Source organism: Dasypus novemcinctus, chromosome Y (genome assembly GCF_030445035.2).
Source record: "Dasypus novemcinctus isolate mDasNov1 chromosome Y, mDasNov1.1.hap2, whole genome shotgun sequence".
In the NCBI taxonomy this organism is placed as follows: Eukaryota; Metazoa; Chordata; class Mammalia; order Cingulata; family Dasypodidae; genus Dasypus; species Dasypus novemcinctus.
Window position 1 is genome coordinate 7,045,338 of NC_092216.1, and position 12,554 is coordinate 7,057,891.

Consider the following 12,554-nt stretch of genomic DNA (forward strand, 5'->3'; position numbering starts at 1 on the left):
ATCCATGGGGTGTCAGCATCACACCCCGAGGGTATTGCCCAAGCAAGTCAGTGAGTCGGCACTTGTTTCCAGAGTTGCTTGGCCAGTGGCCCATCGGTCGTGGCTGCGGGGCCAGTGCCCCCACCTGACCAGAGCATGCACTCTAGCCAACATCCATCGAGGCTGCAGCTTCAGGTTGTTTATTTAATCAACCCCAGGTTTGATGGTCCACAGCAGCTGCTTGAACTTCATCTCTGAGGATGAGCTGGAACTTGGCTTTCCTGTGGGTTTATGCTAAGGGGTGACCTTTTAAAATTACAACGGGAATTGATTCGGGTGCCTCTTGATTATAATATCTAAGGCTCCCTCCCCAACATTTGATGACCATTTTTTTCCACATGCGAAAGAAGGGTGACTCACCTTACCCTTCGTGAGATTCAGGAATTGCCAGCCTTTTGCCATCTTTGCTTTATCAATCGATCTATAAAAGTAATGCCTTTATTTATTTATTTATTTTTCTTATAAATGTTACATTCAAAAAATATGAGGTCCCCATATACCCCCCACCCCACCCCACCCACATCAACAACCCCTTCCATCATCCAGGCGCATTCACTGCACCTGGCGAGTACATTCTGGAGCACCGCTGCACCGCAAGGGCAGTGGTCCACATTGTAACGCCTTTTTGCCATGCAGCAAGGTCCTCAGAGTTCATTCCGCAGTGGGTGCAGGGAACTCTCAGAGTCTAATTGAAGAGAAGAGAGCTCATCCCGGGGTGTGTTCACGTGCTTTTAGGTGGCGGCAAAATACAGAAGGGTCCTCCAGGGCCCGCGCTGGGGTTCGCAGCTCACAGGCTCTGTGTCCTGGGCGCGGTCTGACTCCTTGGGCCAGCGCGTGAAATTAGAAGCTGAAGGGGATGCTGGCACTCACTCTTGACTTGGACAAGAGGCTTCCCCTTTGATGTCCCAAACCCTTAAGCCTCTAACTGGGGGGGAAAAACCTTTTTTACAGACACAGCCTGTTACCGGAGGAATGGGTGAGTTATGGGATGGGAAAAGGCTCTGGGAATCAATGACGCATTCAGATCGTACAAGGTCGCTGGGGTTGTTTGAGGAGCGCTGGAGGGAGAATGGACAGGACTGAGAACAGCTGGCGAGGACTCCAGACGTGGAATAAGTCAAGTTCCCAATGGGGACTGCTGCCCGGGCTTCTCCTACCTCCCCTTCTCTAGGGACACCAGTGTGTTAGTCCCCAAGGGCTCTTCTAACAAAGCACTGCAAACGTGCTGAGTTGAAGCACCAGAAAGGTATTCTCTCACAGTTCTTCAGCCAGATTCCAAAAGACAATAAACCTAGGAAGCATTGCCTCAGACCCTCGCTGCTCTGCTGACTTGTGGACGATGGAAATCACACGAAAAAGGTGGCCTCTCCTGGGAGGATCACACGGGCTACTTATATAGGCACGACCCAAAAATCTAAAACTCAGACGGGCAGACTTGATGGTGTGACTGTTAATCGCCTTGCCAATTCAATTTTGCAAATAGAGAGGTTTACATTATGCTGCATGTGAATGACGATAATCAAATGATTTGGTAGCTTTCCATTTGAAAAAATGTTCATAGAAAAATCGTGCAGAAAGTACAAAGTTCCTGTTTATACATACCTCCCCCCAACACACACACACACATACACACAGTGTTCCCTATTGTTAACATTTTGCATAAGTTTGGTAAATTTATTTCATATATATTATATATATTACGTATATATTTCAGTTAAGGAACCAATATTATCATATCATTAACCATTGTTCATCGTATACTAGCATTCATTCTTTGCGTTTTACAGTTTTATGGGTTTTTAAAAAAATTTTATTATAACATATACAGAACATAAAACTTTCCCACTCTTAGCTCTTTTAAGAAATACAACTCATTCTCTCTTTTTTGTTTGTTTTGTTTTTGTTTTGTTTGGGGGAGGGGAGTTTTGTTTGGATTGTTTTGTCATTGCTAGTGGTGACCCATGGCTTTTTTTACATGGGAAAACAAGTGCAATATATTTACATTTTTAAATTATATTTTCAAGACTTTAAACGTTTATGCTTAAAAGTGAGAAGAAAAATAATATTCAGAAACTGATTCCCAAAACAAGGCATGCTTATGATATATCCCGATAACTTCCTGACATTGCAGGAAAGTTTTTCCTACAGTGAACTCTGGGACTTCTCTAAGTATTACGCCTGGACGATAAGAATAGACACTTGTCTCTCTATACATCCTGGCTTAAGCCAAACTCTTGTCTTGCAAATGTAGAAATTGTTGCTTTGTTTCTTTGATAAAACTGGTTTCAGACAAAAAATAGGGATGATCACTCTTTTAAACCATGCTTACGTTAATAGAGAAGATGCATTCTTTTCTTTCTTCTATGTGACACTTGAAATGAGGAAAAGCAATTCTAGTGTAAATCATGCAAGTGCTATAATTACCATAAATAAGAAAATTCAAGAAGATTCACTCACTGTATGGAACGGTAACATACCAACTTATTTCTCCTATCATATTGTTAAATAAACTGTGCAACAGGCAAAATGGGTGGTCCTTCTTGAATTCATATACATGGTATTAACACTTAGTGTCCGGGGGTTTTTTGTTATTAAAATGCCGTTTTCAACATTATATTTGGACTATGCATGCGTTTTTTTCCCTTTTGTATGTAAAGTACCACTGAAAATTGGTATATGTATATATATAAAGCAACTCAATGGTGTTAATTACATTCACAATGTTATGCTACCATCATCACCATCCATTATCAAATCTTTTCCATCATCCTCCATTTTTAAACTATCAAATATCCAACTGGCCCTCTGAAAATTATAATGTACTTAGTATCAGTTGAAGACATCATAACAACTACCCCATCCTGAGCAAGCTAACATGTTGCCTGACTAGCCGAGCCAACAACTCAAATTTGTTGGCAAATTTGAAAACACCCCCAAAGCAAGGGAGAGCAATGGAGAGAATCTGTGGTGGTGATTTTTTGTTCCTTGCTGAGTCAATATTTTTTCATGGAGCTGATGGAAGGAATTTGCTTTGTGTTGTAAATTCAAATTCGGCCCTATTTCATGAAGGCCTAAGTGCCATTTTGTAGTCGGGCTCAAGTTTCCTAGCCATTTGAGTCGTGGTTTTGAAATAAAGCTCAGCCTCCCTGCCCTGTGGCTAAGTCTCCACCGTGTAAATGGGAAACCACCACATGAAATTTGTTGCCTCGTCAGTTTGCATTGGCAATTAAAAAGTGTTTCTGTTGGAAAGAGGCTCCTGTGAATTAGCACTACAATCTCTCTGCTTTTGGTCAGATAATTCCAAATGCTCTTCACTTACAGAGTGATACCTAGACCCTTTACTTTGGTTAAATTTGCAGTATTTGCACCATCCTGGGTAACGCAAGCTTTCAGGCATGCAGAACATTGAGATATATGTCCCCAATTTTTTATCTGAAGCTGTTGGAGCCAGATGTGTTTTGAAATTCAGAACCGTGCATATTTTAGAAAGATAATATGAGCATTTATCATATCCCACAGGGCACCCTCAGCAGGTGGGAGCAGCACTGACAAATGCGTCACATTAACATATCTGCAGAAAAACGTATGGCTGTACCTGCCCTTGGGCTTCATGGAGATTTTAAGTAATGTAATAGTTCATTTAAAGTGTGTTTATTTAGTAGAGTACCGCAAGTGAAAGGATGAGGTGGGTAGACCCCAGGGCTTCCTATTTCTAAGTAAAACATCAGATCTGGCAAATTGAAAGTATGTTAACCACCTGTATACATACCTGCTCTATAGGTCCCCCACCTCTGGACCTTTGAGTACCTTCGAGAAGAGGGTACATGAGGGCCATCATGGTGCTTTCAAACTGGAGAGTTGTCTGTGTGATGATGGGCAGGGAAAAGGAGTCTCCGGTGACACAGTGGTACCGTGGTGATGGACCTTTCTAATGACGTTTTCCATTGCCGTCTGGCTCATCCACTCTGTTCTCTCTAAGCAGTCTCACTAATAGAGTGAACTGCCATAGTCTCTTGTTCTTGAAGCCACACATTTCAGCCTTATCATTGAAGCTACTGGTTGGTAACTATATTCTAGGGTCAAATAGTAACTATTTGGGGCTTTCCCATCTCTACAGCATCTTGGGGTCATAAGTCAATTCTGCAGTCGTGGTGTGGAAGCAACCAGAAACTTTACGTAAAAGAATGGGCGTGACCATGGCCCAATAAAACTTTATTAGCAAAAGCCAGCAACAGGCTGGGATTGAATCAAGGGCTGTAGTTTTCCCTCTCCTAGTCTATGGGATTTCCCCATTATGGCTTGACGATGTATTATCATCCCCATCCCTTTTATCTCATGCTTATCAGCATGTCCTGCCTCTCATCAATTTCCTGTCCCTCAAGATGCACGCAACAGGTGCCTCTCTGTGAAAAGGTAGAATTTCCTCGAGGTTGGCTTCCTCTATGTTTGGGCTGATAAACTGTTGGCATAAGTCATGAGATTTCATATAATTTTCTCATTAGTAAGCTGGAATCTTCCAAGTCCTCATCTGCACATTCATTTTCCAACCTTGTCGTAGCCCAGAGTCTGTGCCAAACGTTTGTTAAGGTTGATTTCTCCACACCACTGCAGGCATTTGCAGTTGTGTAAAGCACGTCCCAAGATTGAGCTCTTTCAGGAAGTGCTTCTGTTTCCTGTTGACACTGTGACCAACGGCCACAGACTTCGTGGCTTACGATGGTGCAAGTTTATGATCTTACGGTTCTGTCGGTCAGCAGAGTCTTATGGTTCTGTAGATCAGAAGACTCATTTGAGTCATGGGCAAAGTTGGGTTCCCTTCTGCAGGCTCTAGGAGAGGCTCTGTCTCCTTGCCTTTTCTGGCTTCTACACACTGCCCACCGTCCTTGGCTCGTGACACTTTCCCCCACCGTCAAAGCCAGGAATGTAGCATCTTCAAATGTCTCCCTGCCTCAGACCTCATTCCTCTTCCACTCTTAAGGACCCTTGTGATAACACTGGGCTGGCAGGATGATGTGGCATAACCTCCCTCTTTTTATGTCAGCTGATTGGCAACCTTGATTGCATCTGGAAACCTAATTCCCTCTTGCCACATAACCTAGTTTACTGACAGGTTCTAGGGATTAGGACGTGGATATCTTTAGGCGGAAGGCATGATTCTACCTACCACAGTCTGTTTTGGTTTCCTAAGCTGTCCTGGCAACAGACATAGAGTTGAAGACAATGGCTATCGGCTCTTCGTGGAATGCAAAATTCCTTGGCCCTATTGTAGAGTTTATATTGATAAAAAAAAATTAAGTACTTACCATCCCAAGGTCCACAGGATGGAGGAATAGAATATAGATTAGAGTGGACTTACTGATATTCTACTGTGGAACTATTGTGATCAGTAATGGAAGAAATTGTGGCACTGATGTGGACAAAGTGGCCACAGTAGCTGCTGATGGCCGGGAGAGGGAAGAAGAGATGTGATGTGGGGGCATTTTCAGGACTTGGAGTTGTCCTGAGTGGTGCTGCAGGGACAGATGCTGGACATTGTATGTCCTGCCATGGCCCACTGGGTGGACTGGGGGAGAGTGTAGACTACAATGTACACCACTGTCCATGCAGTGCAGCAGTGCTTCAAAATGTATTGACCAAATGCAATGAATGTGCCACAATGATGAAAGAGGTTGTTGATGTGGGAGGAATGTGTGTGTGGGTGGGAGGTATATGGGAACCTCATATTTTTTAATGTAATATTTAAAAAATAGATAAAACCATTAAAAAAATTAAGTACTTAAAACAATATGTTTCACATAACTGTTTGTGCTTGGTGGTGGTAGGGGGAGCATGCAGGTCAGTTTTCCAGAAACTGTGATTTCACAGTTTTCTTCTGGTCATCTTGCATACTATTGAACTACTCAGGATTTTCTTACTTGCATATTGACAATGAGGTAAATTGCATGCCCATTTCCATTGTCTGGGCTTCATTTCCATCACTGCCACCTCTATCCTGCATTTATCTGAAGTGCTGATGTACTCAAGAATGGTGAACCTGAGGCCGCCTGAGCTTGGAGACCTTCTGCTGGCCAGTGCCCTCTCATTGGCCCTTGTTAGGGTTTCTCTAGGGTGGTAGCTTTGGCCAATATGGGGCTGTCTGATCAGCATGGTATATATGTTCAGGATGAAAGTCTTTCATTAGATACTGTCTTTGGCCAGGTCCCGGGAAATAGGCTCAGAGATGAGGTTTGTGCTCAGGAGGTTGTGGGGGCCATGTTTTCAGGGTCAACACTTGAGAGGGGGCGAAGAAAGGAGAAGGAGATGAAAGGAGCAGCTGAGCTTCCATGTAGTCCCACAAAAGGCCTCAGTCCATGGTAGAGGGAACTCTGGAGCAGGGAGGGCCCACCAGTTGTCCCACCTTGAAGCAATGGAGGGAGACCTTTAGGAACCCATCGATGTTGCAGGCCACCCCTGGGAGATGACATCACCTTGAGAAAGCGGCTCTCTTTGGCCGGAGGGCAGTTCTCAAAGATGCACTTAGCTGACCACCATCCATCATCAGCCCTGCTGGGCAGCTGGGAAAAAAGGGCCAAAGTTCTCCCTTGAAATCTGGGCTCACATCACAGCACTCAACAATGAGTTTATCTCTGCGACTTCATCAACCTTACAGTTATTTTTCACAAGATGCTGTTTCACCTTGAATTTCCTAAGTGTTTTGTTTTACAAAGCTCCTTGAATTCCTTCCATCAATCACCTGAATATTCCTACTTGCCTTCAAAGTTTACTTCTGCATGGAATGTTCTGGGAGCTTTGATGGCCAAGTAGGTGGACCAGCTTTCTTCTGTGTGAAAATGGGAAATGTGTCAGTCCAGCAAATGGATCGGTCAAGTTTTAACAACTGACCTGTTTCTTTAAATCATACATGGAGTGATTCCTACACCATCTTCTTGAAATAAGAGTTCTCCAAGACACGCTGATCAAACTCCTGCAATAGCTCCACTTCCTAGGCTATTGATAGTGACAAACAGCATTTGTTTTCTCTCTGTTGCTCACTGGGTAACTTTAGCTCTTTTTGACATTTTCACAGCTGAATTAATCCCCAAATCACAACAAAGCAGAAAATAGTAACAAAATCCAGAGGGCTAGTGGACTGAGAAAAAACTGATGCCCCAGGTCAGTTCAGGTGGCATTTTGCTCCCCCTGAAAATGAAAGGTATAAAAATACTTTCGTTTCCAGAGGTTTTGGGGTCTTAGAATCATGGACAAAAAGTGCTATCCTTAGATGACTGTCATTTTCTATATGGTACAGCTGAAACCTGATTTGGAGAAAGCCATGGGAGAAAATCAGGAATGATTCAAAAAATGAATAAGCAAATGACAATTATATAAATAGATACAGGAAGGGTGAGTGAAAGGTTTCTTCCTTTTGAACTCACAAACACAACCACAGTGTAAGTTCCTCATAACGAAGCAACGTTGCCCTGATGAGCTTCCATCTTCTTGTTCTATGACTGTCATTTGGATTATAACTTTTACCTGAAGAGACTTATTTTCATATAAGTGACCATAGTAGGAGGGGATCCCCCTTACGAGTTACAGGGTGTAAATGTTTCAACAAACTGGGTGTGACACCGCCCTGGCCAATTTGCCCATCTTTATGATCACACTCGCTGCACTGTTTTAGACCCGCGGACTCGTGCAGGGTTTGCAGAATTCAGCACCATTGACGTTAGGGACAGGATGATCCTCTGAGGAGGGAACTGTCCTGTGCTCTATAGGGCATTGGGCAGCTTTCCTGCCCTCCACCCTTTTGATGCCAGGAGCACGCCTTCCCCGAGATATGACAACCAAAAACATCCCCAGACGTTTCCAAATGTCCCCTGGGGACCCAGTTGTCCCTGGGAGAGTATTGCACTAATCCTGTTTTGAAAGCCACCTGCCAGAGTGGTCCTTTAGGTTTCTCTTTCTGCTCTTTTCATTCTGCACATCTAAGCTCTCAGCAGCAGTACTGCTGTGACAGCCTTTGTGATTTAATCCCTCTAGATGTGTGTCGTCCTCTTCATTATTCGCTGGGGTTGGTGGGCACAGAGTTTCAAGTGGGGGCGGAGGGTTTCCATGCTGATACCTTAAAATGTATTTTCTGTAAAGAGAAATCTATTTTCTGGGCAAGAGAAGGGAAAAGAATGTTTTGGATCTTCCCTCCCTCGCAAGGGGAGTTTTCCAATTGTTGAAGCCCACGTCCATGAAAGGTGACATCAAGATGACTGGGCCAAGAGATAACATCCTATCCCTGGTGGGAGGTCAAGGGTCAATGTTGGTGGCACACCATCCCATTTCAAGAGAATCTAGTGTGAAGAGCTGTGCCAGAAGATTGACGATGATTTTATTTTATTTTATTTTATTTTTTTTTTAAGATTTATTTCTTTATTTAACTCCCCCCTCCCCCGGTTGTCTGTTCTCTGTGTCTATTTGCTGCGTCTTGTTTCTTTGTCCTCTTCTGTTGTCGTCAGCTGCACGGGAAGTGTGGGTGGCGCCATTCCTGGGCAGGCTGCACTTTTCTTTCGCGCTGGGCGGCTCTCCTTACGGGTGCACTCCTTGCGCGTGGGGCTCCCCTACGCGGGGGACACCCCTGTGTGGTGCAGCACTCCTTGTGCGCATCATCACTGCGCATGGACCTCTGCACGGGTCAAGGAGGCCCGGGGTTTGAACCACGGACCTCCCATGTGGTAGACGGACGCCCTAACCGCTGGGCCAAGTCCGTTTCCCCTGATGATGATTTTAAATGCCATCTCTGTGTAGAAAAATATAACATTTCTAGGATACTGATTGAACCTAAGAGATGGTTGCTGGAAGCTTAATTTTACTAAAGTGAGATTCACAAAAATCCATAGGATAATAACTTTTCTCTACCTTGATGTTCTCTTGTGGGTATTATTTACCAAGTGGGATTATATTTTGTACTTTTAAGCAGAAACCATTGATGTATGCATTAGTGAGTTGTTTCAAGAGATACATTCATGTTTGTCTAAATGTCAACACCTGAAAATGTAAGTTCTTCAGTAGATTCAAAGTCATCTTTTTGGTTTTCTTTTGTGCTCATTTTAGATTCATGTGTTATGTCCTACCCCAGTGGTCAACAAACTTTTTTCCAGTAGGGCCAGATAGTAAAAAGTTTAGGCTTCATGGGGCATACAGATTTGCTGTGGTAGCACAAAATCAGCCATAAATAATAAGACATAGGGAAATGGGGAAATGGGTGCAGCTGTTTTCCAATAAATTTTTCTTTATGGGCCTGGGAATTAGAATTACAGATACTTTCAATGTATCACCAAGACTGTTCATCTTTGAACTTGTTGCCAACCATTTAAAAAATAAAAATATTCTCGGCTTGCTGATTGTACAAAATATAAGTGACAGGATGGATTGGTCCCATGGGCCAGAGTTTGGGATCTCGGCTCTTGAAATATTTATTGAGAGCTTGCTGTGGCTCTTGTCTTCGCCCTTGTGACCCTTAGACCTGGGGGGAGCATGGATATCAAGAAGATAATCAATATACATATAATTGCAAGGAGTGATAAATCCTTGGGGGGGGGAACAGGTGCAGTGATAGTCATGGGGAGGCGTGCTTTATTAGGTAATCATGGAAGGCTTCTCTGAGGTGGTGACTAGTAAGTGGAGACCTGCCGATGCCTGTGAGTTAGGGAGAGCTTAGGAGGAGGGTCAGTGCGGGAAAAGGAAGCCAGAAAGAGCTCATTTTATTGGCATCTCTGAGCCTATGGCCACTCAGTACCTGCTCCGTCTTCTTTTGACTGAATTCCCAGCACGAGCCGAATGCCCCCCGCTCCCCTCTACCGGGTGCCACGCCCATCGCTGCCTGCAGAATCTGCACATGGTCACCTCGGTGACTTAAGAGCCCCTGGAGGACAGCTGCCCAAGGATCGTCTCAAGCTGTGGTCAGGGTAAGTGCCACTCTGACGGTGTCATTGCCGGGTCACCCAACGTGCGTGTCACCCGGCAGTGTTGTCTGCTCCCGCTGACCTCGAGAGGGGCGTTCTGAGCCTCCTATCGTTGCAGGGAGAGGAAGAACGTGGCACCATCTGGCTGTCCCTTTAGTTCAGAAAGGCATATCGGAAAGGCGTGTTTGCTATGGGAGACCAGCCGTACCAGGCAAGGGTGCCGGGAGCACAGTCTAAAAATCAAAAGCACGTGGCAGGAGATGTGGCGGGTCTTGAGGAATAGCAGGATGGGCATTTTCTAAATGGATTGCTGCAGATCCTGGAGCGTCTATTTGGCAGGCTACAAACCCGGGTAGGCTGGGGTAGACCTGTCGGCCCAGGAGGCTCCCCACTTTTACCAACAGTGCCTCCTTCCAGTGAGGGGTGTGTGTGTGTGTGTGTGTGTGTACATGGGACAGGACAAGGGAAGCATGTTCCATCAAGGGCTGTAGGGGAAACGCCCTGTTAGACCCCTTCTCTCCATGCAGCCTGCATCCCCCTGAACCCATGCGCTTGTGAACTCACGCCGGGCTGCTTCTGGGCATCCAGGCATCAGATGGTCAGGGCTGCGGATGCGAGGTGCTTTCAGAAGAGGGATTTGGTGCATGTTGGTCCAGGCTGTTGGAGCCTGTTGTGGAGGAGAGAATCCCAGCCTGGCCAGGTGTCCACAGGCAGCTTGCTAAGCTCCCTGCACCCCGCTTTCCTCCTCCGTCCAATGACGATGGGAACCCCTGCGCCCTAGGGTGGCAGTGAGGAGTAGGAGATGCCCTTCTTGTGGGGGAAGATGGCACGAAGAGCTGATGAACATTGCCAGGGGAGGCGCGAGAGCTGAAGTGAGAGCTGCAGGTGGTTTGGTGAGGTTCTCCCGACGACAGGAGGGTGCTTTCCACCTAGGCGATGGTGCTTCCTGGAAAGCATTTGGCGGTGACCACCACGTTGGGTGGTTGTAACCAGGGTGCTTCTGGCATGTACGGGTAGAGGGCCGGGGTACAGCAGAGCACCCTACACCACACAGGCCAAGGGTCATCAGCCCCAGATGTCAATGGTACCCCCTGAGAAGCCCTGTTCAATGGAAGGCAAAAGTTTTACTTCATTTTCTTCTTTCTTTCTTTCTTTCTTTCTTTCTTTCTTTCTTTCTTTCTTTCTTTCTTTCTTTCTTTCTTTCTTCCTTTCTTCCTTTCTTCCTTTCTTCCTTTCTTCCTTTCTTCCTTTCTTCCTTTCTTCCTTTCTTCCTTTCCTTTCTTTCCTTTCTTTCCTTTCTTTTCTTTCTTTTCTTTCTTTCCTCTTTCTTTTCTTTCTTTCTTTCTATAGGATTTATTTATTTATTTATTTATTTATTTATTTTACACTTTTAACTTAAAGTTAGTAGATCACAAAGAACGTAACATAAAAAAACATAAAATACCTGAGGTTCCCATATACCTTGCTCCCCACCCCCCCAACCCATCGTTTTTGTAAACTGTATTTTTTTGAAGATATATACATCACCAAAAAATGTTGCATTAAAAAATGTAAGAGGTTCCCGTATACCCCCCGGCCCCCCCACACCAACAACCGCCCCCATCATTGTGGCACACACATGGCACCCGGCGAACACATTTTGGAGCACTGCTGTGCAGATATGACCTTCGTCTTCTTTCTTCCGAGAACGCTCAACGGGCCTAACTTTGAGGGATGGCAGTTAGATTAAGAATTAAAATGAAAAGCTAAGGACCTTTTGGGATTTTTTATTTTCTGTTAAATTGAAACCCCACAGCAAAGGGTTCTCCCCCTTGCAAGAACATCCTCAAGGCTTAAAGCCTCAGCTCATGTATGCTCTCAGGGCTGAGCAGCTCAACAGATTCATTTTCCATTGCGATGTCTGTAATTTGTTCTTTAAAAGGGTCGTGCATTCCTTTTCTCTGTTTCAGAAGCAAATTTTCCAGGATTTTTAAAGAATCATTTATTTCCCCATGTCACTGATAATGCAGGAGCCAGCTTGGATTTCTGACCTAGCTTTCAAAGTCTTAAGCACCTGCTAAGCAGAGTTTTATTTTTATTCCTCTGGAAAACAACTGTACATTTTGCAGGGAAATGTTCTGAGTCCTTTTTTTTTTGGTTTGTTTCATTTCAGTCTAAAGGGGAGATTGACATTCTTTAGACCCAGCTAGACCAGCTCAGGAAACATTGACAGACTCAGTAGCTAATTAAAAGTAGGAGGCTGAGAAGGCTCATGATTTATTCATGATAAACTATTGGCGCATTCATTATCCTTTCTTAATGTTCTGATGTAAAGTGGGAGTCTTTTGGTGGAGACTAAAATGTCTATTCCTAAATACCTAATAACGGTATCCATTTTATCTTACCAACATAGAACCATCCTAGTGGGGTATTTTAATGTGTTCTACAATTTAGAATTCAGGGTTCTTGAATACAGCTTATCAATCTCATTCACTCTCTTTAAGTAGGTGAAGACTTTCGAGATAATCAAGAAAATACTTTTATCTTGTCTGTTTTTTCTCATTTCTTCTTGATTCTATAATATAGTTTTGTTATGGAAAA

At 44.3% G+C, this 12,554-nt stretch overlaps 1 protein-coding gene across 8 annotated transcripts in view; it reads left to right on the forward strand.

The window, feature by feature from the left end:
• LOC139438383 (steryl-sulfatase-like) overlaps positions 1–12,554 on the forward strand; it is a 219,234-nt gene that overhangs the window by 42,578 nt on the left and 164,102 nt on the right. For 4 of the 8 annotated variants that reach the window (XM_071213488.1, XM_071213491.1, XM_071213489.1 and 1 more), the window contains exon 2: positions 9,840–9,977. The exons of the other annotated variants lie outside the window; for them this stretch is intronic. In XM_071213488.1, the coding sequence (XP_071069589.1) occupies positions 9,840–9,977 (138 nt within the window). The remainder of the gene's footprint in view (positions 1–9,839; positions 9,978–12,554) is intronic. 8 annotated transcript variants of the gene reach the window in all.